General features: G+C 29.8%; 1 protein-coding gene across 3 annotated transcripts in view; it reads left to right on the top strand.

Annotated features, from left to right (window-relative positions):
* nau (myogenic-determination protein nautilus) overlaps positions 1 to 24,270 on the top strand; it is a 116,014-nt gene that overhangs the window by 55,994 nt on the left and 35,750 nt on the right. For 2 of the 3 annotated variants that reach the window (XM_075364197.1, XM_075364179.1), the window contains exon 6: positions 3,034 to 3,109. In XM_075364197.1, the coding sequence (XP_075220312.1) occupies positions 3,034 to 3,109 (76 nt within the window). Of the gene's footprint in view, positions 1 to 3,033; positions 3,110 to 5,811; positions 6,229 to 24,270 lie in introns of those variants that run through there. The other variant, XM_075364188.1, reaches the window with a different exon arrangement.

Raw genomic sequence — 24,270 nt, 5'->3', positions numbered from 1 at the left:
CAGAAAAAGACTGCAAAAAGACTAGTTTAAAAAACCACCATAAAAATATTAATTCGATCCTAAGGGAATTTTTTTAAAGGTAATCTATCTGTCGATGAAGTTTTACCTTTCTTGATCAACTATACAAGAAATGCAATAATCTGAGTAATAATACTGAGTAATAATAGGGGTTTTTATATAATTTGCAGGTCTATATAAACCATCATTTTTATGCAGGTCATTTTTCGGTGTTTTTGTTCAGTCTGTACTTCATTTGTAATAACTCTACCAAGTTATTCGGGGAGTCTTGCTTACTTCAGATTTTGTTTTCTACGATAAATCTAAACACGAACAAAAAAAAGTTTTGATTACATAAGGTGCTATAAGAAAACCGGTTCGAAATTCCTGAATTTTCACACTACGTTTAATATGACCGTTTTACAAATTAAAATAAGTTTCTCGTTATATCTTGTTTCTCATCCTAACAACCGAAGATTAAATTACGCATAATAACATTTCAACGACCTGTTATGTCGAAAAATATTATGATTTTGTTGACAGCGTATACATGATAAAATTCAAAAAATATTAACATTGTAGAACTATAATTTTATTTTAAAGAATATTTATAGTCGGCTAATAGTAATGGGCTAAGCATTAATCTATCGGATTTTGACACATTTCTTACTCAACAAATGTTTTACGTTATAAAATTTTATATATTATTTTTTTATTTATAATAAAAAGTATGTTAAGCTGACATAAACTAATAAAATTCTGGTAAGCGATCTCGTAATTCACTCGTTTAAGTGGTGGTATCATGGATGCTGAGTGTTTTTTTTTATTCTGACCGATACGCTGACCAGCGGTTGTCTATTAAATTATCTGTTGTATTACGTTTTTACGTGCCAGAATGCACGATGGGTTTCGGTATATCATCGTTAAATTTGAAGAAATAGATTTAACCGTTCTCTTACTGTTACATCCTGCAGCGTATAACTTATTTAAACACGGTTTAAAACATCAGGTAGAGTTGTAAAAATTACTCTGGTAGAGCGTCTGACACGGAAATGAACTAAAAAATAGGATGTCATGAAGCGTAATGTTTCTTTAAATACAATATTAGATGGTACATTAATTGTATTGATTTTTAACAAATATTTTACTCTCTATTAAAATTAAAAAAAAAAAACAAAAACAAAACTGGGCTCAAGCACACCGATTTAAAGACCGGAAATAATATTCTATTTTTGAAAGAGATAAGTTTTAATAATTTTTTTGCAGAAATATTTTGGAATATATCGGATAGAGGGAGAGGATAATATTATTTATTATTTTGGGAGGTAGAGGCGCAAGAAATAAAATATTATTTTTTATTTGTTTTCTGTAAACTCTTTGTAATTAAGCCAGTTTTACGATATGCAAAATAGGCTTAAGTAAATTAGGCCAGTTTAAAATTAGTTTAATTAAATTACTTAGAGGCAAGCAAATATTAAGCGATTGCGAAAACTTCGTAATTTGTATCTATTGTGTAACATATTAGCTAATATTACAAAATAAAGGTTAGTTAAAAAATAAAATAAACTTAGTGTTTATTTTAAAATCGAACCTAATCAGTCAGATTTTATTCTAGTGTCACTGAAAATATTTTTAGAAGTTTTCTTTATTATTTCACCTTCCGATTCTTCTACGAAGTATCAATATACTGAAGAAAACTTTAGTTATCCAACGATAAATTTTGATTTTATTTTGTTATTCGTGCTATAAATTTTATTTTATTGGTTACGTTGGTTCTATTATTTTTGATTTAGCCTTGTTATTACCGCACTTTTTCATCTTATTTTTAATCTTACTTTATTAATATTTTTATTATCCGAGAAGGGCCATTTTTTGTTAGCCGGGCGATGATGACGCAAAAAGCGTTTTCCACCTACAAAAAAAAACCTTTCGATTTGTTGAATTTTTTGCATGTGTAAATGTGAGGATAAATTGTCTTTTTTATAAACTACTAAATATTTATTTTTTTTAAAATTATTTTTAGACTAGATTCTTTTTTCAGTACTAATTTTTTGTGAGCAGTTATGACTGTTTTTATTATTTATCCTTAACAACAATAACAATAAAGAAATAATAATAGTAATAACGCTAACGATGGAAATATTATGTTTGTGATTTCTTATCTTTTGTTTTATGTTAAAAATGCGTGTTAAGCTTATAATTTCTGGAAATTTATTTATTATTCGCTTGACGTATGTGTTCGTACTAGTCTATATACGGTTTTTATTGTAAATAGACAGCAAAATACGGGCATTAGAACCAACTGGCCGGCTAGTCGGTAACTGGTAAACATGATCATCGTCTGAGGTCTGATTCCCTAACTATTCGAAAAATGTTTTTTCACACCTTTTATTTCAATCACCTCATCTTGCTCGTTAAAATACGGGTAAAATCTTGATAGAAATCATTGTAAAAATAATATTAGTAATAAACTAACGCTAGTAAAGTTTAACGCAACATTTTAGAGATAATAAATGAAGTTCGATGTATCATAGTAAACTGTCTTGTTTCAAAGAATGAAATAGAAGCAGAGGGCTTAATTAAAAAAAACAGATCCACTTAATCTATCTCCTACATGTTAATTGTAAAAAAATAAATCAGCAGTAATAATATTTATTTAAAAATATTGTTTCAGATCATTTAAGATCATTTAAGTCGGTCAAGGAAAAGAATGGAATGTCTTTCATTCTGTACTAATATAGCATTCGTATAGTGAATTGCAATTACATAAAACGTTTTTTCAGATATTTTATACTAATCGGCTGGTCTGGGAGAGCATACTCGCTTACCGTGGAAAGGTTTTATTTTCGAACTTTAGGCTCAAAAAAATAAATAGATAAAATAAAATTGAAAGAAAATCCGTGAAACAATCTCGAGGAAGAATAATAGAAACGAGCCAAATTTTACTTAAAAAAACAATATGTTTAAGTAGCACCTAAATCAGAAATTAAAAATGAGTTCGCTAAGTTTACTATGAGTAATTTATTATTTTTTCAGGGTCCAGTGCAGTTCCTGACAGAAAGACTTCAAATGCATTTCACTGAAACGATCAACAGATTTAATTCTTGTAACGGTAAGTTGTGATAAAGTTGCAATTTTGAAAGTTAGATATAATGTCCCGAAAACGAAAGTAAAAGCATATTTCTAAAGTGATATTAACAGATTGAAGAAAAACATTCAATTTCCTTTAACACAATTAATCTAAAAGAATAAAACTGACAATTTCACTTCTCTTACTCCATTTTTATAAAATATAACAACGATTTACCAGAGTTTTATAAATACCATAACCAAAAACCGTTATTTGTAATTTTTGTTCATATCGTTTTTAAATTATACAGAACTTTTTGAAAAATCATAAGTTTGCTTCTTGTACGTTTATCTTTTTATATGTTTTTATTCCTTGAGCCGGAACTGATTTATAAATTTCTCACGTAATATTCTCTGTTAGGTTTTGCAGTTTCAGCTTCCCCAAGTAAAAAATACTCAAGATCTATTTAGTAGTTATTATGGAAAAATGAAATTATATCAATAAAATTTCTCGATTCAGTTTAGTACGTAATTATTGGTATTAGATTGTTGTAAGTACCGTTTGGGGACAGATATTAAAAATCCTTTTTAAAATTAGAACCGTGCAGTGCGGTGCACGATACTCTTTCGGTACTTGGTAAATAAAAAAATTACCGCATACTTAAGGGGTTTAGATGTAACCTATCAGCATGAAAGAAACCGGTTAAATAAAAATGTTATATATTTTACAGTAAATGATATAAAATAAATGCCCAAGAAAATGAAATATCAAAATTTATAATCAATGTATCAAATACAAAAATTGATGCTTAGAACTTAGCAACGTGGACTTAAGTAAATATTTCTGTAGCCTGTAGATTAGAAAAATTTCAGTATTAATTTATAAAAATCTATGAAAAAATTTATCGTAGAATTACATTTCTTTTGGAAATTATATTTTCTGAATATTTTTAATTAATTCATGTTGAATTATCTAAACAGTCTATAATATTTCAAGAAAAAATGATATTGCAAATTTTTAGCGCTTTTTGTTCATTGATGCAGAGTGAGTAATTAATCTGTAATTCTAATCTGCCAGTGAAATTCGAAAACTACGTACATACTAAGACAAAAAGTTTCATTATAACACAGATGTTGATGTAATAATACTTACAGGATAACTGGTCAGTTAGAAAAGGTGGAGAGCTGCTTTCGGGATACGATATAATCAATACATTTAGTTGAACGTATCGCAGTAATGTAACAATAAAACCGAATAGTACTTAGCGGTTAATTTATAGTAGGTAAACCTACTATAAACGTCTTGCTTTGTAAATTAAAACCCCGTTTTTTTTAAAAACTACATAGTTAATTCTTTGTCTATTTCTTCATCTAAATCCTTCTCGACTTAAAATCTGTTAAAAACTTCTTTTATAATTAAAAAACAAATGTATTCTTAATTTTTTTTTGTTGAAATAACTGATAGATCTTTTTAAGTTCGTAGTACACTCTTGTTTTAAGGAAAATTGTAAAATTTTACATATCTTGGTTAAAATTTTTGTCAGAAATAATATTATATTTCTATAATATCTGATACGCAATGTAATTTATAGAAGAGAATATAATTTTTTTAAAGTTATTGTGAACAAGCAATTTCAGAATAGTATATGAAATTACTAATATTTAAATATTTTGAAATTAATATCAGCAAACTGGCGTTGTATAATTGGATGATACATAAATGCGTAATACAATTTTTTTTAAATTAATACGTATCCTTAGTTCACAGATTAGAATTATGAATAGATTCATAATCATGAATTTCTTTGCGGTAGAAAATATCGTTATTTATTTCCAATGTATTTGAATAATGATCCAGTGTAGAAGTAACTATTACTTAAGTCTTAATGAAAAATGTTATCGCAAAAAAAATATTAAAAACGAATTTTTTTTTACGTTAAATTTATAATTTTTTTTTATTGAAAAAGTTTCTGCTTAGAATATATATTTATAATTTATGTTACAGTTTTCTAAATCTATTAGATAAGATTAAACTTAGGAGATGCAATGCTGATCCGTGATTGAGGTTAATCTAAAAAAAACGTTCTACTGAACTGCGCTTTATTTATTTATTTTCTTAAATCTTTAAGCGCAGGAATGTTTGTTACAGAGGGTAAGAGTTGTAGGTCAGATTATTTCTGTCGGTTGACAATGATACTGTTGTCTCGAACGACTCCCAGGAAGGAGCTTCTTTTTTTGTCTCGTGTAAACCTTTTTTTAAATCTTACTAACAGACTCTTCTCATTAACTACGTGCGACAAAAACAACAGTTAGCCGTAGAGGAGAGGGTCGAGGTAGAAAAACCGCTTCGAGTCTCGGCATTGTGTAGAGCACATGTGGTGCCTAGTAATCAAAGATCTGCTGTAACAATTTTGTTGCAACTTCTGATAGACAGCAGGAACGTGATGCGTCTACATCCAATGTGTTGCATTCGTATTAGTCACTAGACTCGATAAAATCTTTTCATAACAATTTGCTCGTGGATGTTAATATATCGGATGGGTGTTATAGCGCACGTGGGGAAAAGAAATTTTTGTTTTGTACTACGAAGAAAAATATTTCATCGCTACGAAATTTGAATAAGACTATCTACAGGAGAATCGAATTCATTAGTTATAATAAGGGATCTAACTAATCCCTTCTTAGTTATATGGGATTATTAATTACTTGTCTTAAAGTCCATGTGATATTCTGTTCACTTTACAGGAATGTATGTATCAAGGAACACGAGATAAATAAATAAAGTTGACCTTCGAGTCGAAGCGGTAGTGATTCAACCTTTCATCCAGAAGGTCTCGGGTTCAAACTCCAGTCAAGAGGACATTTTTCATAAGAGAAAATTTTTCATTCTATATTATTACGTACAAGCTTAAAGTTCATATCGTGAACTGATTATCAAAAAAAGTAAATAAAATAAAAAATAATTAAAATAAAAAAATATACGTTTCTGCTTCTCTTTAAGCTGGGTTTAATAAGTATGGTTCTGCAGTTATTCTATCAATTTTTTAATATATTCTAATTTAAGACTATACCTGTAGCAGTTGGTTTTTCCTTAAATTCCATTATTCTTGTTATTAACGAGGAGTGAAATTGTGTATTAAGCACGGTGCTAAATGAACTTTATCCTGAAAATTATAGCTTAAATAATGTCTCATTTAATAAAGTTTATTTTTAAGTTTAATTATGTGCTTACTATAACTATAATTTTGATTTTTACTAAAACAAAATCTTATTTTTTTAAAATAAGATAAATATTTTTTTAAAATAATTATTTCTTTAAAAACTAATACTGTATTGTTTTATTTATGACTCACTGATATATAACTATAATATGTATGTATCAATTACGGTTTTTTTCTTTTCTATTATTATTCTGCAGTGCATGAAAAACACAGCTATAAAATGTTATAGGCTTAATACGTCTTTGTACATTTTAATTTTGTTTAAAATAACGAATCATTCTCTACATTATTCTCTTTGCATTACTAATAGTTAAGTGAATTTTTACAACTGAGAATTATACTACGTTTGTTTATCGAGTTTTAAACAATCTTCATATTATTTTGTCGAAAACCGTAATAATTTTATAAGAGTAATAAAAGTGCTGTAAAATATCTAAGAATTTACTATTCAGGGTTTTAGGCATTAATTGTTCCGTAAAATATCTAAGAATTTACTATTCAGGGTTTTAGGCGTTAATTGTTGTCCGGGATGAAGTGTGATGGGTTACGCCAATTAAATGTAATTAAGGTTTGCGGTTCGCTACAGAATAAAGCGATTGTGCTATATTTGAACACAGATGATTTCAGTAACAAAAGTTAAAATGAACGCCGTCAACTCGTTTGTCTACAGCTCTTCATCTTGATTTATTTTGTAAAACACCAACACACACACACACACACACACACACACACACACACACACACACACACACTGCAAATACTCTTTTCTCTTGTGCATCTTCAGAATAAACGACTATCACATGGAGCTAAGATGACTGTTATTGTTGTTTTATATTAACTTTACATGAGAATTTAATTTGTAAAATTTGAAATAACCTTTTTATATAATACTAGACATTCATTATTACTTTCCAAAATAAATTTATGTCGTGAAATTAATTGAACGGTACTCGAAAATCGTTTTTTGAAGTCGGAATTTAAAGATTTCATCTGTTCCGGTTCTATATATATTTTTCTTAACTGTTAATTACCTTTAAAACTATTTTTCAGTTATTTTTTTACAAGGATCCACAGTAACTTAGGGGTGGCTTCGCTTCATATTTCACTGTAAATATGAATAACCTACGTTTTCCCAAAATTCGGTGATGACGATGATGACAACTGACGAGGACTTCACATACAACTGTTAAACTCATCACCACTATTACCAAGGTCGACGTTGTCACATTTTCATCGTTATCATTAGTACTGAAATGAAAAGAAAGTAAGTTAAGTTTCGCATATTTTAGTGAAATGTTTGTTATCTTTTGCAATACGTTGTTTACTGGTGAAATCATCGCTAAGAGATTATAATAGGATCTACTACACCATATAAGATATGGTGGAATTTGAGAAGATAAAATTATAAATTACGTCTTCAAAAAATATTTAGCTGAATTGGAGTTTTCATTCATCAGTCATTCAATTCCATAACATAAGTTTATGTTCACAGTTTTAATTCTTAATATCAAGCTAATAAAAGTTATTTTTCAGATTTAACGAATTTATATTCTATTTTGAACATATTCGCGAGGGGGGGGGGGGGTTACTGATATTTATAAAAAAATCATTTGTAAAATGGTAAATAAATTAAAAAATTATATGTAAATAATACCACGTAAATAAACAAAATTAACTTTTTTTTCTGTATAACTGAAACAATCCAAAGGTATTCAGTGATTGTGCTTACATCTATAAATGTGAATAAATTCGAAAAACAGTGGTATTTGAAAATAAAAAAAATTACACAATACGATCTGAATAAAATCAGATAAAACTAATTAGCTTGTTTTTTCAATCAGACCTTGGAATCCTGTAAGACAGTGTAAGATCGACTGATCTTTGTGTGTTGGTTGTATAATAAGGTTACGTAAAATTGTGCACAACTAATGTGTACAAGGTAAAACTAGAAAAGATTTTTATATCTCCTACTGAGTGGAAGTGAATAATATAACAAATTGTTTCTGGACCGAGGAGGTTCTGTTTAACCTTGTATTTACCATATTTCTCAATGCTGTGACGTATGTAAAGCAACTTAAGTTCGGGATGTATTATTCATAGTCAATTTCTTTGAGAGTAATGATGTTCAGTATGTAGTCAGACCCTGCGGTGAACAAAATTATGGTGTTACACGTGAGATATCTATTTAGGTAGATTTGGCATGCTGATGTGCAACACCTGATCCATCCTGAAAGACACACCCATCTTGTGACGATCCGGGTCTCCACACCAACCACTCCGTTTCTAGCTGTGTGGAATTTACCAGGGGTTGTCTTTCAGACCCTCTAAACTTGATAACACAACAGACTCATCAATTTAGCCACAGTCATCAGGATGCCACCGATGCAAATACTTTGGTAGACATTTCCATCAGTGTATTTACACAATCTACTATCGCCTTCGTACCGTCGCTTCTTCCAATCACGACCACCTACCATCACTCACAACCTTCATTTACCAAATTAACCGATTCGCGGAAGCGCGATCCCCGCGTCTTACTTTAATACCGAATGTTTCACACAAAAACTCTTCCTGTATCTAACTTCCACTAGACTATGAACTAAGATCATTACTTGATTGAGTCTTTAAACACCAAAAATACTATCTTCATACCAACAAAGTGAATTTTTGATCGCAACGACAATTTTGTCGTACAATTCAATTTACTCAAAATCCTCCTGATTTACTTAAAAATCAAGAAACAAATTCACAAATTTAATAAGCCTCTAATCCTCCCTAATAAGCCTTTTTCTCTCTGCTCTTTCGGGAACAAGATTAATGCCTCCACCCTCCCACACCGCAGCTCCATCACAGAGTTCACACATCTATTCTCATCCTAACAGCGAATATTTCCTAACCGGGGTTCGATGTTGGTTATTCTATCGAAATATCACACACACACCCAGCCATCCACCCAACACACACACACACACACATACACACACACACACACACACACAGAGAGAGAGAGAGAGAGAGAGAGAGAATATGAGAGAGAGAGAGATAAGAGATAGAGAGTGAGTGAGAGAGAGATATAAGAGATAGAGAGGGGGCGAGACGGTGAAAGGGTGAGGAAGGGTAAGATTGAGTAAATCTCGAAAAATTCCCACGTTATCCATCTGTTATAATAAAATATCTCTATTTAATTACCTTTATAGAAATACTTATTCAGGATCGTTAATAATGTACTTTTTTGAGCTAAATTAATGGAAGATGGAATCAAAGACGACTGAAAACGTTTTAATACACAAAATTTGTTATTATAAAAATTTAGTTCGGTTTGTTGTTACAGAAGTTTAAATTTGTAAATAAAAACATTCATTATTCTAAAAATTTAAATTGATTACATAAGAATAAGCTATATTAAATATATTAACTGCAGAATAAATTATATTAAACTTGAAATTAAGTTTCTCAATTTTTATTTAACTGTAAAATAAATAAATAAATAAATAAATAAATATATATATATATATATACATATATATATATATATATATATATATATATATATATACGTACGAAGTGCACTACCTTTTAGTTTTTAACTAATGTGTTTTCCAAAAGAAATTCTCATGGGAGATCCATCATTTTGTTCTATTTTTTTCTCTCATTAAGATAATCTGCTTCTTCTGATTTTTGTATGGAGACAAAAAAACTGTAACTGTAAACTAAATAAGATGTATGTTATAAAATGTACGATCTAATGTCGTTGGCAAACGAATCAAAGGCTCTCGCCTCGCCTACTTTCCGATAATAATCCCAATTTGTGGCGTTCCTTCGTTTCTATTCTGTACATTTGTATCTCTTCTTATTCTTTCAATTAAAATATTGGCTATCCTCGGGCATCTGTTCTTTTTTATAGTAGTTCTTGTTTATATTTATAAATGTGTGTAGCTTAAACTCTTTGAACGGCTTGACGGGGAAAACAAATTAACAGTAATTGAGTAATTTATTTCTGATTTTATATTTTTTGTGGAGACTAAACAAAGTCTAGAGGGGGATTATTTCTATATATATATTTTTGTTTTTTAACTGACAACATGTATATTTCATAAACCTATAAGACATAAACTTAGAGACTTAAGGCTATAATAATTCTATCTAAAGAAGGCAAATAATTTGAAGCTCAATTAAATTTTGTAATATAAGTTCTTATACATTTATTATAAATTTATTTAGATTTAGATATCTATATTAAAAATATTCGCTACTAATTATCTACGTAAGAAAGTAACGTAACAAAACACTACTAAGAGATATTGCCGTTTATAGTACTTTCTACAAAATATAACTACTCAGGAGGTTGTGTATTCAAGTTATACAAGTATTACGTTTTTGTAATTAAAAACGTATTTTTAAGTTCCTACACAGAATGAAAAAATAAAAATCTATGGATTTTGCGTTTGGGATAAACAAGAAACAAAAGCAAAATTTCTTACGGTCTTGTTTTTTAAATCATGGCGTTTTTGGTTTTGATAATATGGATCTATTTACGATATCTATTACGAGATATCGTATTTAATACAAACGTCTGCACAGATTTAATAAAAAAAAATTTGGTTTCAGACTAACCAGTTTACAAGACGTTACCTTCTTAATAGTTTTGCAAACTAAAGATAAAATGATGTGATTATCTTTAAGTTCCTTTTTGTGTAATGAATGTAGCAATAAGAAATAATTAAATACAAGTTGGAGTGACTAAAAAAAAATCCTATACAATTTTCTTTCTGTTTTTTTAATTAAGTGATAAATCTTGCGGGAATTCAAAGAACGTGTGACTCCGCCCCGGGTATCGTAGCCTTCTGTCGATTTGTCAGACTCACGACGCCCAACGACGCGTACAAGCGACGCTATTACTCATTCGCTTCACTTTTAAATCTATTACTACCTCAAATAAACTGTATATGACAAACGTCCCTTTTCAAAACATTATTTCATTGCCTGTGATTCTACCTACGCATCGGTCTTAAGATTGTTGCACGTACCCCAATTTTTTTAAATTTGTAATCAGAGTAGATTTATTATTTGAGAAAAAATTATATGATCCAAGCAAAGTTCCATTTATCTACTCCTAATATTTGTGTGGATGTATCAAGTCAACATGTTAAGGGAGGAGATATGGAATTAAATGTACGTTTCATATTAGCAAAATCATGTTTTAAGAATGACAGTTACATTAATTTTGATTGCTGTTTTCATTTTAGCACTTTCGAAATCGTTGATCAAGCAAGATCTTATAAAATACTAAATTGTAAAGAAAAACTAATTTTTTGCCGTAACGGTCAGTAAGAGATCTAAAAGAATTATGTTTATTCTTAAAATTTATTGAACGCTGACTTCTTGAATTAGTTTATTTTATTAAAAAAAAAGATAGTACGTATACAGAATTGAAATTTTATAAAAACAATGTAAAAAAATGGATATTTGGCAAATCAAGTTTGTAATAAAAAACTTTTGGGTTTTTGGTTTGGTATATGTAGATAAAAATTACGCTATATTTGGCCGAAAACTGAAAACTTACTATTTTATGATCTTCTATATAAAGCTATAATTAAATGGAGCTTTAACGCAGTACTACGTACTGTGTCATGAACATCAATAAATTAGTGTTTAACTAATACTTGCTAGACATTTTCGGACCAATAAAGTACATTTTTCTATATTTTTTAATAATATCTGAATATTTCACGCAACGTATAGCTTTAATTATCTCTAGATTAAATTAAAAATTGTTGTACAAATAAGACTTGTATTTTGAACACAATAGAAAGCTACATAGTTACCCAAATCTTCAAACCTATTACAAGGATATGGTAGAAGAAAAAAATATTTTTTTGGAAAGGGAAACCGCATTACAATTCTCTTTTCCGAATGAATAGTTCTAAGTAGAATGCAATAAATTAAAAGATACGAAAGTTCAGGAACAAAACCGACCATCCTACTTTTGGTTTATGAAAATTTATTGCATAATTTTTGAGATCTTTGTTGAAATATTTTGCGAAGTATTTTCTTAAATTAATAAATCAATTTGATAAATAAACTATTGAACAACATTTTATTCGGTTTTTAAGCCAGTATCCGTGTATCCGTGGCTCTGTTTATATCGTAGCAAAATTCGGCATTCGACATTAGTAAAAGATTGTGCGATAAAACGCGATAATATAGGTATTTTGTACATATTAGGTATTTTGTATAGGTAAATGAAAATCGTAGTTTTGCAAAACAGTTGTGAATCAAATTTTCCGACAGGACGACATCAAATCTTTCTGATTTTGCCATTTAAGAGCTTGAAAAAGCGCATATAAAGCTATTTTTGAAAAATCAAATAGCTTCTAAACATTTTGAAAGTTACGCTTTTAGCTTCGAGGTAAAAGTTAAGCCATTATTTATTTATATTTGTACAAAACTATGTTAGAACTGAACCAAATTTTCTACTTTAAAATCACACAGATATTTTTGATAATTATAGAGTTATTCCCGTCACTGGCATCACTAGTTTTTGAAATAAATTCTGGGAATATTTTGTTAGATAGAACATTAATAATTTATATATGAGTGCGCAGTAAAATAATTCATGCATATTTTAATATGAAACCCAAAAAACTGTGTTTTATATCATTATTATTATTTAAAATTTAAAAAACAAACTAAGTAAAGGAAAACAAGTAGGCTAACAAGAAAAAAAGGTTTCATTTAATAAAATAACTGATTCTTTTAAATTTGACTGTAACTATGTTTTTCTAGAAAAAAATTGTATTTTTTGTAAGAAAACTTAACAGAAACAGAAATATCAAAATTAGAATATTGTAAGTAGATAAAATGATTCAATAAACTTGATTTGAATTATAAAATTAGCTTTCAAACCACTTAAATTTAAAAAAAAAAAATATTTTCAATCGTAATAAATACTATTTTCTTTAAATAACTGTAACAGCGCATGATTTATGAAAAAAAGATAATTGAAATGCCTTCTTTCCAGTTTAGCAATAGTTACTAGAAATAGAAGTTAATGAAAGGAATTATTTTTTCAACAATAAATTACACTGTACCATGTACCAGGAATTCATTGTTGAACCCGATAGTACTATAATAATTAGTTCAGATAATGATATAAAATACAGAATTCATAAAATTTAAATATGAAAATATACAACAAGAAATACTTGTATAATTTAATTATTTAAAACAGGAAGGTAATTTAATATTATTCAAACAACATAAAATTAACCCATAATTAGACTTGGCATATTAATTCTGTACATGTCTATGAACAGAAAAATTGTACATAAATACATAAAAGCTCTTCCATCTATTTGTACAGTTTAATTTGTTTTTTTTTCAGATTAGATTAAAATAAAAAGTTCGTAATAGCATTAAATTAACTTTTCTTAGTTTTAATTATAATTATAGCTAAATTCAATCATACTTTAAAAATGAAAAAAATACATAAATTTAAAGAACCGATTGCGAGTGGCGAGAATTCCCTCGTATGCTGATAACCTGAAAAATAAAAATTAGGTGTGTAAAAAAACGAAACTACTAAAAATATGCGGAAACTAAATCCATTCTAAGAATTCAAATCATTTTATTAATTTCTTAATCAATTTTTTATCTAGGTGCAGCCATTATATCATAGAAAGTAGGCTAATAAGATATCCATTTTGTCAAAATTCATGATTTTGTCTCTTCGAGAAACAATCGGTGTTTTGTTTTTTATTCGGTCGATGACGCACGAATCGTACTTTTTTTATTAGAGGATCTGCTATAAAGTAGTGATGGAAGAAGAGGTTCCACTTTCGCTTCTCTCTCTACACCCCATACTTCTTCCCCGCTCTTAGTTATCCTTTTAAAACATAATAGAAATGAATTTTTTGACTCTATTTTAGAATCCCCGCTCTTAGTAGTACAACACTCAAATGGATGGTTTGTAATTTATTAAGTTAATTTACTGAAATTTATTCTCGAGCGTGAATTTAGAGACGCTTTGCTGTTTTGTGTGCATGTGTTTTTCGTGTGGGTGTTTATTTTAAATATGATGCATGATATTTCACGGTAATAAAAATGACAAGACAAGAAGACATAAAGAGTTTACATTCTATTTTTGATCGGAGAATGAATGATAATCTACCTGGAGTTGCCGGAAATAGTGCTCGGCCAAGTACATCTATGCATATCTGTTTCTTCTTTTTTCAGCTTCATTCCTCTGCTAACTTATACAATTAATTGATAAAAAAAATGAACTGCTCCCTCCACACTGAGTCAAAGAAAGAACTGCAGGAATGGAAACTTTTACCGGTCTCTCGACTCGATTACCGCACAGAATTTGTGTGCGTCCTTTATTGTAGGTTCTCTATAAAAATAACTGCTTGTCGCAGAAACTATCATGTTCTAAAATAAAGAAACTTTATATAAAGTAAAAATAATTTAAGCATTATACGTGTGCAATATGTAATTAATTATTGAATATCCTTGACAAAATTATTATTTTCTAACAACATATTTATCATAAATAATTTTTTTTAAATAAAATGTGTAGTATCCAAACACTCCAACAATTAATTGCCAAAATAATTAATTGTGTTACTTTTCTGCTTATGAGAAAAACAACTTCTATAAATCATTTGTTTCGTTTTAATTTTTAAAATTAAAAAAAAAATACAAATCCTTGTAAAAGGCTGATCAGTCATCATTCTGAACTGACTGAAGTTTCTGTTTGCGAAGATATTGAAACTTTTTTAACCTAGGAATTTTAGACTTTTTTGGATTTTAACCTAGGTTAAAATATTATTTGTAAAATATATTTGTAACGGTGTTACAAAACTGGTCGCTTATGGTAGCTGATCTGCGATGTGGTTGGGGATTTTGATCACACATTTGTTAGTGACCATCAGCTGTAGATATCCTTTGAAAGGAACTATAGTATATGTTTTCTTTAATCTCTTATAATGGTTTTTTCAATTCTTTATGTTACATTTTTTAATTTTTTAAAATTTTATTCTGTTTGTCTAGACACTTAAAATTGTTTTTGTCAACCTTCTACACAACTTTTATTTTTATTTTTGTTTATTTTATCTTTTTGCTACTATTTGTCTAGCTACTTATAATAATTTTGTCAGTCTTTTATGTTTCTTTATTTTATTGATAAAAATTTCATACAGACAGCCTCTACATACTCTAGAACATGTTTTTCTGGTAATTTGATTCTGGTAATCTGCTCCCAAAGGTACTGTATTTTTTTTTCTCTGTTTATATTTTCTTACATTTTCTTCGCTTTTTAATTTGATATATGGATCAACCTGAAGATTTTTCAAAACATCAACATTGTATGTGTTAGGATGAGAAGTGTAGAAGTATGCATTTAATCGAGCGTGAAACGATTCGCAGTTGTTGGTCGTATGATTCGTATAAACGCTGAAATCCGCCCATATTTTTTTGAGAAAACGTAGCATCAGGGGGAATGCAATTGCCGAATAAGTAATCTGTGAATGTTCTTATGTTTTATTTTCCGTCTAGTAGTAATGCCATTAGGTCGTCTGAGGAACAATCGTCTTAGACGTCCGGATTTAGGAAGGGTAAGCAAAAAATAATTTTAAAAAATGCTGATTTCCATGTTGAATTTATATTCAGAAGGCAATCCCAAGAGCTTGAATCTTTTTCCACTAGTTTTCCTTTGATGAAAACGACAACCTTTGATCTTCAGTGAAGGTCAAACAACTTTTGCAGCACTATGTATTGCAAATTCGAAGTCCATAATTATTTCTTCAGCTTCGAGGAACAAATTTTGCGATTCACACTCCGCAACAATTAACTTGATCACTTCCGATAATAAAAAAAAAAAAACTAGAGGCACATACATATCCATATATTGTGATTATCTGTTTGAAAAATTTTGGGCAACTTTTAAATGTATCAATATAGAGTTTTGGCGTTTCACGCAGAATTTTTAAATTTGTCACTGTCAGAAAAAGATAAGCCCTTTTTCTGGATTCTTCATCATGAGGATGCTTTCCCCAGTATTGGTGACAATTTCCATTTCTTGCAGGGCACGATTAGTTGCACAACAAAACGTTTTGGAAGACTTGGATGAATCGATTCGTAGACCGCCTAATTACTAGCTTGATTAACTCAGCGTTCCCAGTTAATAATGTTTCTATGTCTCCACTATTTGTCAATTCTCTTGAAAAGCGGAAAGATTATGTAAAATAAAAATTAGCTTTTTATTTAGTAACAGAAAATTCCCGAATTGTATTTTAAAACGAAAAGGACAGAAAAATAAGTGTATACTTATACTTTTACTAAATATTTTGATTATTAATCGTGAAGACCGTTATAAATGAAGAGTTAAAATTTTTGTTAAAACTAATATAAAATAGAACGTTTGTATAGATATCGTCTTTAAGTATGGTAACATCCACAGTTAACGTATTTATTATTACAACAGCCTACGTTTTAATCATGACCGTCATGGAAACGTTTGTAAATAGCGACATGAAAAAGTGTGTGACAGGGAACTTATGAATTCTAGTTAAAAAGGACAGTTAAAGTTTTAGTGTTTTATACCACCTCTATAAATAATTTTTTTTTCTTTTGTTGTTTTGTGTATTGTGACCGATTAATAGTATAATTCATAATAGTCATAATTTTAATTTTACTGATTCAATACACTGATGTAGATTTTTTGAATATTCAGAATTGGAGAATTGAAAATGTAGTAAATTCTAATTAAACTAAAATTGGAAATAATTTGTTGTATAATTTAGGGTTATAAGGTCTCAGACTTCTTTTTTTATTTCTTTTATAGAAAAAGCGAAATGTTTGTTTTAATTTTTTTAAATTAACTAAAGTACCGCCATATATTTACGCCGTTATTTGGAGCAATATTTTCATGAAAACCCTATTTTATTTTGCAAAAGGTAAAACAATAATTTACGCAGCCGAACCCATGTGTTCGGCTGTACCGAAGTACAGACCGTACTTTGGTAGCGAAACCATCGCGCTTTTAAATGTAATTTTTATTTTTTCAAAACTCCACAATTCAATATAATATTAAAGTAAATAATAGGAATATATTCAAAACTTTTATCCCGCTATGTAACCGTGTCATGTTGAAGAAGGTGTATTTTACTCTGTGGCCGGGCGCATTTGACGGCTACGTATAGGAATTAAATAAAAGTTTTTTAAGTTTTTCATCTATTTGGCAGCCGAGAACTTTAACAAAAGGTAAAGGCCATATTTATGACTATATTTGAATTCGGTTTATGACTGACATTATACAAAAACGGTCCTGATGTGGGCAATAACTGAGCAAAATTAGAGAGGAATACCCGGACAAGTGCTTTCCGTGATCCTGAAAAATTAAAACAAAACAATAATTCCGTTCGGCGTATTGTTTTTGTTGAAGTATATTGCTAAAAGTTTTTAATATTTAAATCTGTATTTGTCAGTACTTTTCTAAATTCTAAATATCAAGGCGTCTCTTGAATTGTCGCTGTTACTAAAATTCTTCCATTGCAAATTGAGTCATGCAATTTTTATACCAAGCGTGCCATCTGGTTGACGTATTAACACATTTATAAAATCCATTTAAGTTCTTACATTATAAAATCTCCCTTAGAATTCAAAGTGGTGGTTATCTTTCTAAGAAAATTTTAATTGCATTACTGATCTTTCATTTATTCTATATTAATCCATATATCTATTTATCCATAGATCCATAGCTCTATTGCAGGCCTGAGCTTGTGTTATGTTTTTATACGAGAATTAATTTCCTGCTACTCTAACCGATAAATACAATCGATTAATTATATGCTAATCTTACCGATAAATACCTCGAATTTCAGGGACGGCTATGAAATTCGAAGTCATATATTCTTAGCTTTTACCTTATAAAACAGTTTCAGATAAAAAAGAAATGCCAAAATGTCTCTGTAGAATGTTACATTACTTAACAGTGGTATTTACAAAACCAAGTGGACAACTGAAAAAAATTTTTATAAAAACGATCATCGGTTTTGTGACTTTTGTATCTTTAAAAGAAATATTTAATTATTTTTGTAATTTAGGCCTATAATTGCATACACAGCAGAATATTAGGTCTAATATTATGTATGTAAGTAGAATATAATACGACTAAAATACATTTTACACTCTGATTTATGAACATACTGCTTTCAGAGATGTGCTAATTTATCCATTCAGACAGAACATGTTTTGGAGTGCGCAGGATATGGCATATTATCTTATATAAAGTGGCGAAATAATTTCTAATGCCGTTCGACATAATTCATCTAAAAAAAAAATCATCTATTACGTACTATCTGTGTCATGCTAGATACAAGAATACAAACTTGGATTTGCCATGCACGGAAAACAGTGACCGATGTAAATTATATTGTGTAGTTCAGATTTTCGTGTTTTAAAGGAAAAAGTCAGGAGAAAGTGTATGAGAGAGATAGATTGAAGGAGAGTTCGAGAACGAGGAACAATACGCATTACAAAATAAAGTCTGATTTGATCAATCTAATCAAATGTCTATCTTGTTAATGTAATATTTCATTTCTTTACACTTTTAATATCTTATAAAATAACTTCTAACATTAATAATCAGACTGATTTTTTTTAATCCAACTGAGAAAACTAATCTGCATAAATTATTAAAAATTTATAACGATTAAAATAGAATGGAAAATGATACGTCTGGTTTTTAATTTTTTTTTTTTTTAAACAATGCTGATTTGGTTTGTATTTTCTTTTTCCTAAATTAGTACAGTATCCCTTCCAATTTAATTTAATTGTATGCATACTGAAACTCACAACAGTATTAAAAAACAAAAACAAAACAATAGCAACATTATTGCGTTGGGATACTTATATTTCGATTGTGAAATTACCTCTAGAATTTAAGACTGCTTTACATTACTGATACAGATAAGTAGAAATCTGTGCGTGGAAACAATCCTTGTGAATAGAGAGTATCATATCGTATTTAAACTTAGTATTGCACAATTTGAACATTTTTAAAAGAAAAAAAGCTGACATGACTTTTCCGGCTGCGCCAGTGAAAAAATTTCCAAATTTCGAATAAAAAGATGGTTGAGATTAGGGACTTTCTTATTCTGTGAGGAAAATTAAAAAAAAAAACTTACTAACAAAGAAATGAACTCTAACAAAAAAAAAATTAAAAGTGAGGGTTGTTTAAAAATGATGAAAAATGTATAAAATATATAACTTTTACGAAAGAAACGAAAAAATTCCTTCTTATTTTGGGTCCAGAATATAATATAAGTGCCAAAGCCATTTTAATTTTAATAACCCTTCAACTGAAGAAGAAAAAAATTAATAATAAAAATTAAAAGAGTTAGAGCCAAAAAAACAAAATAAAGAGAATACGAGGTGTGACAATAAAGTAATGAGACTGATTTTTCTTTGCAAGATGTGGCAACCCTGCAGCTTGCGTAGGCACACCATCTTTGACCTTGGTCTATAAGCTACTTCTAGTCCAAGCGGCACATTGATGCAACTGCTCAGTCGTGAGTTGTGCTGTAATAAGTCAACACGTGTTTGTGTCTCTCGTCACAGAAATGAAACCGCAAAATATTGCGCAACGGTATGCCATTTCTTTTGGCGTTAAATCGGGTGAAAACGCGACGACAACTTATGGTAAGCTTCAGAAGGCTTTTGGAAAGGAGGTTATGTCAAGAGATCAAGTTTTTCGGTGGCATAAAATTTTTAGTGAAGGCAGAACCATTGTTGAAGATGAAGACTGCAGTGGACGACCATCAACCTCACGGACAGATGTCAACTTGACCAGGGTGCGTGAAATCGTACGATCTGATCGAAGATTATCCGTGAAAATGATTGCAGAAGAACTCAACATCAATCGAGAAACGGTTCGTCTAATATTAACTGAAGATCTTGGTATGAGAAAGATTTGTGCAAAAATGGTCCCCAAAAATCTCACACAACAACAGCGAGAAACACGGAAAAATGTGGTAGTCGATCTGTTAGAGCAAACGAAAATCAATCCAGATTTGTTGAGCCGTGTTATCACTGGTGATGAAGGTTGGTTTTTTCAATACGATCCAGAGACAAAACGCCAAAGTTCCCAATGGTGCTCAAAGGGATCACCCAGACCAAAAAAAGCTCGCATGTCAAAGTCAAAAGTGAAATGCATGCTTGTGTGCTGCTTCGATTCCAAGGGAATTGTTCATAAAGAGTGGGTGCCTCCTGGACAAACAGTTAACCAATATTTCTACAAAGAAATTTTAGAAAGACTTCGTAAACGAGTTCTTCGTGTCCGTGCCAACATTGCTTATAATTGGATTCTGCATCACGATAATGCGCCATCCCATACTGCTCTGTCAGTACAGCAATTTTTAACCTCAAAACAAATTTTAGTACTACCACAGCCACCTTATTCACCAGATATTGCTCCGTGCGACGTTTTTCTATTTCCAAGAGTCAAAATGCCGGTCAAGGGACAACATTTTCAAACAACACAAGATGTCCAAAAAGCTGTGACGAAGGTCTTGGAGGATATTACAGAAGATGAGTTCCAGAAATGTTACCATCAATGGCAGAAGCGCTGGAATAAGTGTATGCAATCAGAGGGGAACTACTTTAAAGGAGACAACACTAAACATGACTAAAACGGTAAGCAACATTTTTTTTCACATCAGTCTCATTACTTTATTGTCGCACCTCGTTTTTATGTTTTTAAAGTTGGGAAATAAATTTTAAGAAAAGCTTTTCTAAAAAATTTCATATGTAGGTTAAGCTTAACAAATTTTTTAAAGTAAAGATTTCTCTAAATCAATAACCCTCTTCAATAAAGGCTAAAATAAGAAAAAGAGACTTTTCAAAAAACCTTTCTGCACTTAGTTTCCGGGTTTATAATTTAAAAAAAATCCTTTTTAAAATGCGATAATTACAATTCTTACTTTATTTTTATTTTTTTTAAGATCTGACAATTGATATATTTATGTTGATCCACGTACACGAATAGTTGCGAAATGTGGTAGGTATAAAAATTTAAGAAGTGATGGAAAATTAAATTTAGTTTATCACCTGAAGAAACGTAAACTAATATTATTACTTCAGAGCCAGTAGTATTGTTACAGAAACTCAGCCGCTAATGGTTTTGTGTAACCAGGTTTTGGTTTTGTGTTGAATTAGTGTGCTTGATAAGGCGTATTTAAATAAATTCGTATGCTAACTTCATGTTTAAAAAAAGAATTATCTTTACAAGCAGAATGTGAAAAATATATAAATATATTTCCTATCAGAATCATAACAAAGGAAGGTATATAAGTAATAATCATTTTGATAAACTTGCTTGATTGATGAGGAAGTTTGGATTGAACTGATGTCAAGCCTGGCAAAGGAGCGACAGTTATTCAAACTATTTTTGAATCGCATTTACCGTCCTTCTCATTCTATCTATCTTTTTTTCTCTGTCTTTTAGAATAAAATGAAATAGTCGAATGAAAATACTCTCGCTGGTGTAGATCAAAGGGTGAAGCGACGGGGGAATGTTAATTGCGGACCAATTAGATGTGCCTTCTTTCAAATGGTCCGGGGAAAATTTCATCTCTTTGACCAAGAAGAGGTGTTATAATAACTTGTAATTGAATTGAACAGCGCTAAATCGGTTACGTCTCGTACATGAACCGGGTTTATAAATTAAATAAATTGCTGTTTTGATCACGCGCCATAAATATTATTAATATTCAATGAGTCCCTTCTTAATTAGTTTCTATCTCGCAAATAAAACGAAACATATAGTCCTTTTCGGATACTTTTCTTGTCTTTCCGATACATACTTTGCTAAAATAATTAAATTCTAAGCTGTATTAAAAAAAATAAAACAAAAATGACGTTTTAATATTCAGCACGCTGAAAATAGTATTTAAATTCGATAAATATCTTTCCATTAGTGAAAGTAGAGGATACATATTTTGCTACATTATAACAGACAGGGTAACAGATAGGGCATTCAGAGTGATCTTGATGTCGGCATCGTTGAAATTATTTTAGTTAGAGCTATAACAGTCTCTACTATTTATTAGGGTACTCCCGAGAAGCAGTCCTTCAGACTTCACTAGATTCAGTGGAGAAAGGAGGATAGCCAAATTGTAGCTCAGTCTGTCCGGTAGATTTACTGATTTTAATGGAATTATCGGTCGTGTTTATCAAATGTGACAAAAGTTTACGCTGTATCTTAACTTAAATTACGAACAGGATGAGGTATGTAAGTATACATAAAAAATAATACAAAAACGTCGTGGAATTCCGGCAGTTTTCGGTGAAATCATTTTATTTTACCATTTAACAGCTTAGGAAACGTGAATTTAAATATTTGAAGATGCATATTTCATTCACGGTATAAAATGACCGTCATTTTTTCGGGAAAAAATTTAATAAAAAATTAACAGATAGGAGAAAGGACGATTTTAATTGTATTCTAAACGATAAAATTTTAATGACATTAAAATAATTTAAATTTTCGTAATTTAAAACTTTGTCTAGTAATTGATAATTATTGTTTTTATAATTTTACTTATTGCAAAACTGAAATTTCCGGTACAAGTATGAAGGACGGTAGAAATCCCATTATTAGAAGCGATAATTTAAATATTTTTTACAATTTAACTTTTAAAACAAATTAAAAAAAAAAGTAGGTAACAGCCGTAGATAATGAATAATAAAGCTTTGTGGAAGGAAGACTCCTTTAATATTATTAAATAGTCTATCATCTCATACCGCAGCAGAATATAGTTAATTACAAAAATTAATTTTTACGCTTATTTTTTTTACCTTACGTTTAGTATATTCACAGAGATCTGTGCTTCATCAGAACGTTAATGACGAAATTTAGAATTGAAAAAAATAGTTGAATTTTTTGTATAATTCAACTATTTATACAATACAATCAAGATCGTTTACTATTTCAGTAACAGAGATAAAAAAAACTTAAGCAATAAGTGTTATGATTGTTTTTAAAATAACTCTAACGTTGTTATTATAGCTGTTTAATCATCTGATTATTAACAAAGGAAACATAAGAATGTTTATTGGCGAAAGCTAGAGTTTATTTTATGTAATTATATTTAAATTATTCACTGAATTTAACAACACACACACACACACACACACACACACACACACACACACACACACACACACACACACACACACACACACACACACACACACACACACACACACACACACACACACACACACATACATACACCCACCCACACGCACACACACACACACACACACACACACATTTCGGTATACCCCCTACATCCTATATCCCTAACAATTTGCTTTACATATTCCAAACGTTGTCTGCCTACGCAATTTTTTCCTTCTTCCTGTCCATCCAATATTAAAGCGACTATTCCAGGATGTCTTAATATGTGGCCTATAAGTCTGTCTCTTCTTTTAGCTATATTTTTCCAAATGCTTCTTTATTCATTTATTTGCCGCAACACCTCTTCATTTGTCACTTTATCCACCCATTTGATTTTTAACATTCTGCTATAGCACCACATTTCAAAAGTTTCTAATCTTTTCTTCTAAGATACTCCGATCGTCCAAGTTTCACTCCCATATAAAGCGACACTCCAAACATACACTTTCAAAAATCTTTTCCTGACATTTAAATTAATTTTTGATGTAAACAAATTATATTTCTTACGGAAGGCTCGTTTAGCTTGTGCTATTCGGCATTTTATATCGCTCCTGCTTCGTCCATCTTTAGTAATTAATTCTACTTCCCAAATAACAAAATTCTTCTACCTCCATAATCTTTTCTCCTCCTATTTTCACATTCAGTGGTCCATCTTTGTTATTTCTACTACATTTCATTACTTTTGTTTTGTTCTTGTTTATTTTCATACGATAGTTCATGCGTAGGACTTCATCTATGCCG

Source organism: Lycorma delicatula, chromosome 1 (assembly GCF_047948215.1).
Source record: "Lycorma delicatula isolate Av1 chromosome 1, ASM4794821v1, whole genome shotgun sequence".
NCBI lineage: Eukaryota > Metazoa > Arthropoda > Insecta > Hemiptera > Fulgoridae > Lycorma > Lycorma delicatula.
Note: the sequence above shows the minus strand (reverse complement) of the source record. Positions and strands in the feature narration are given on the sequence as shown.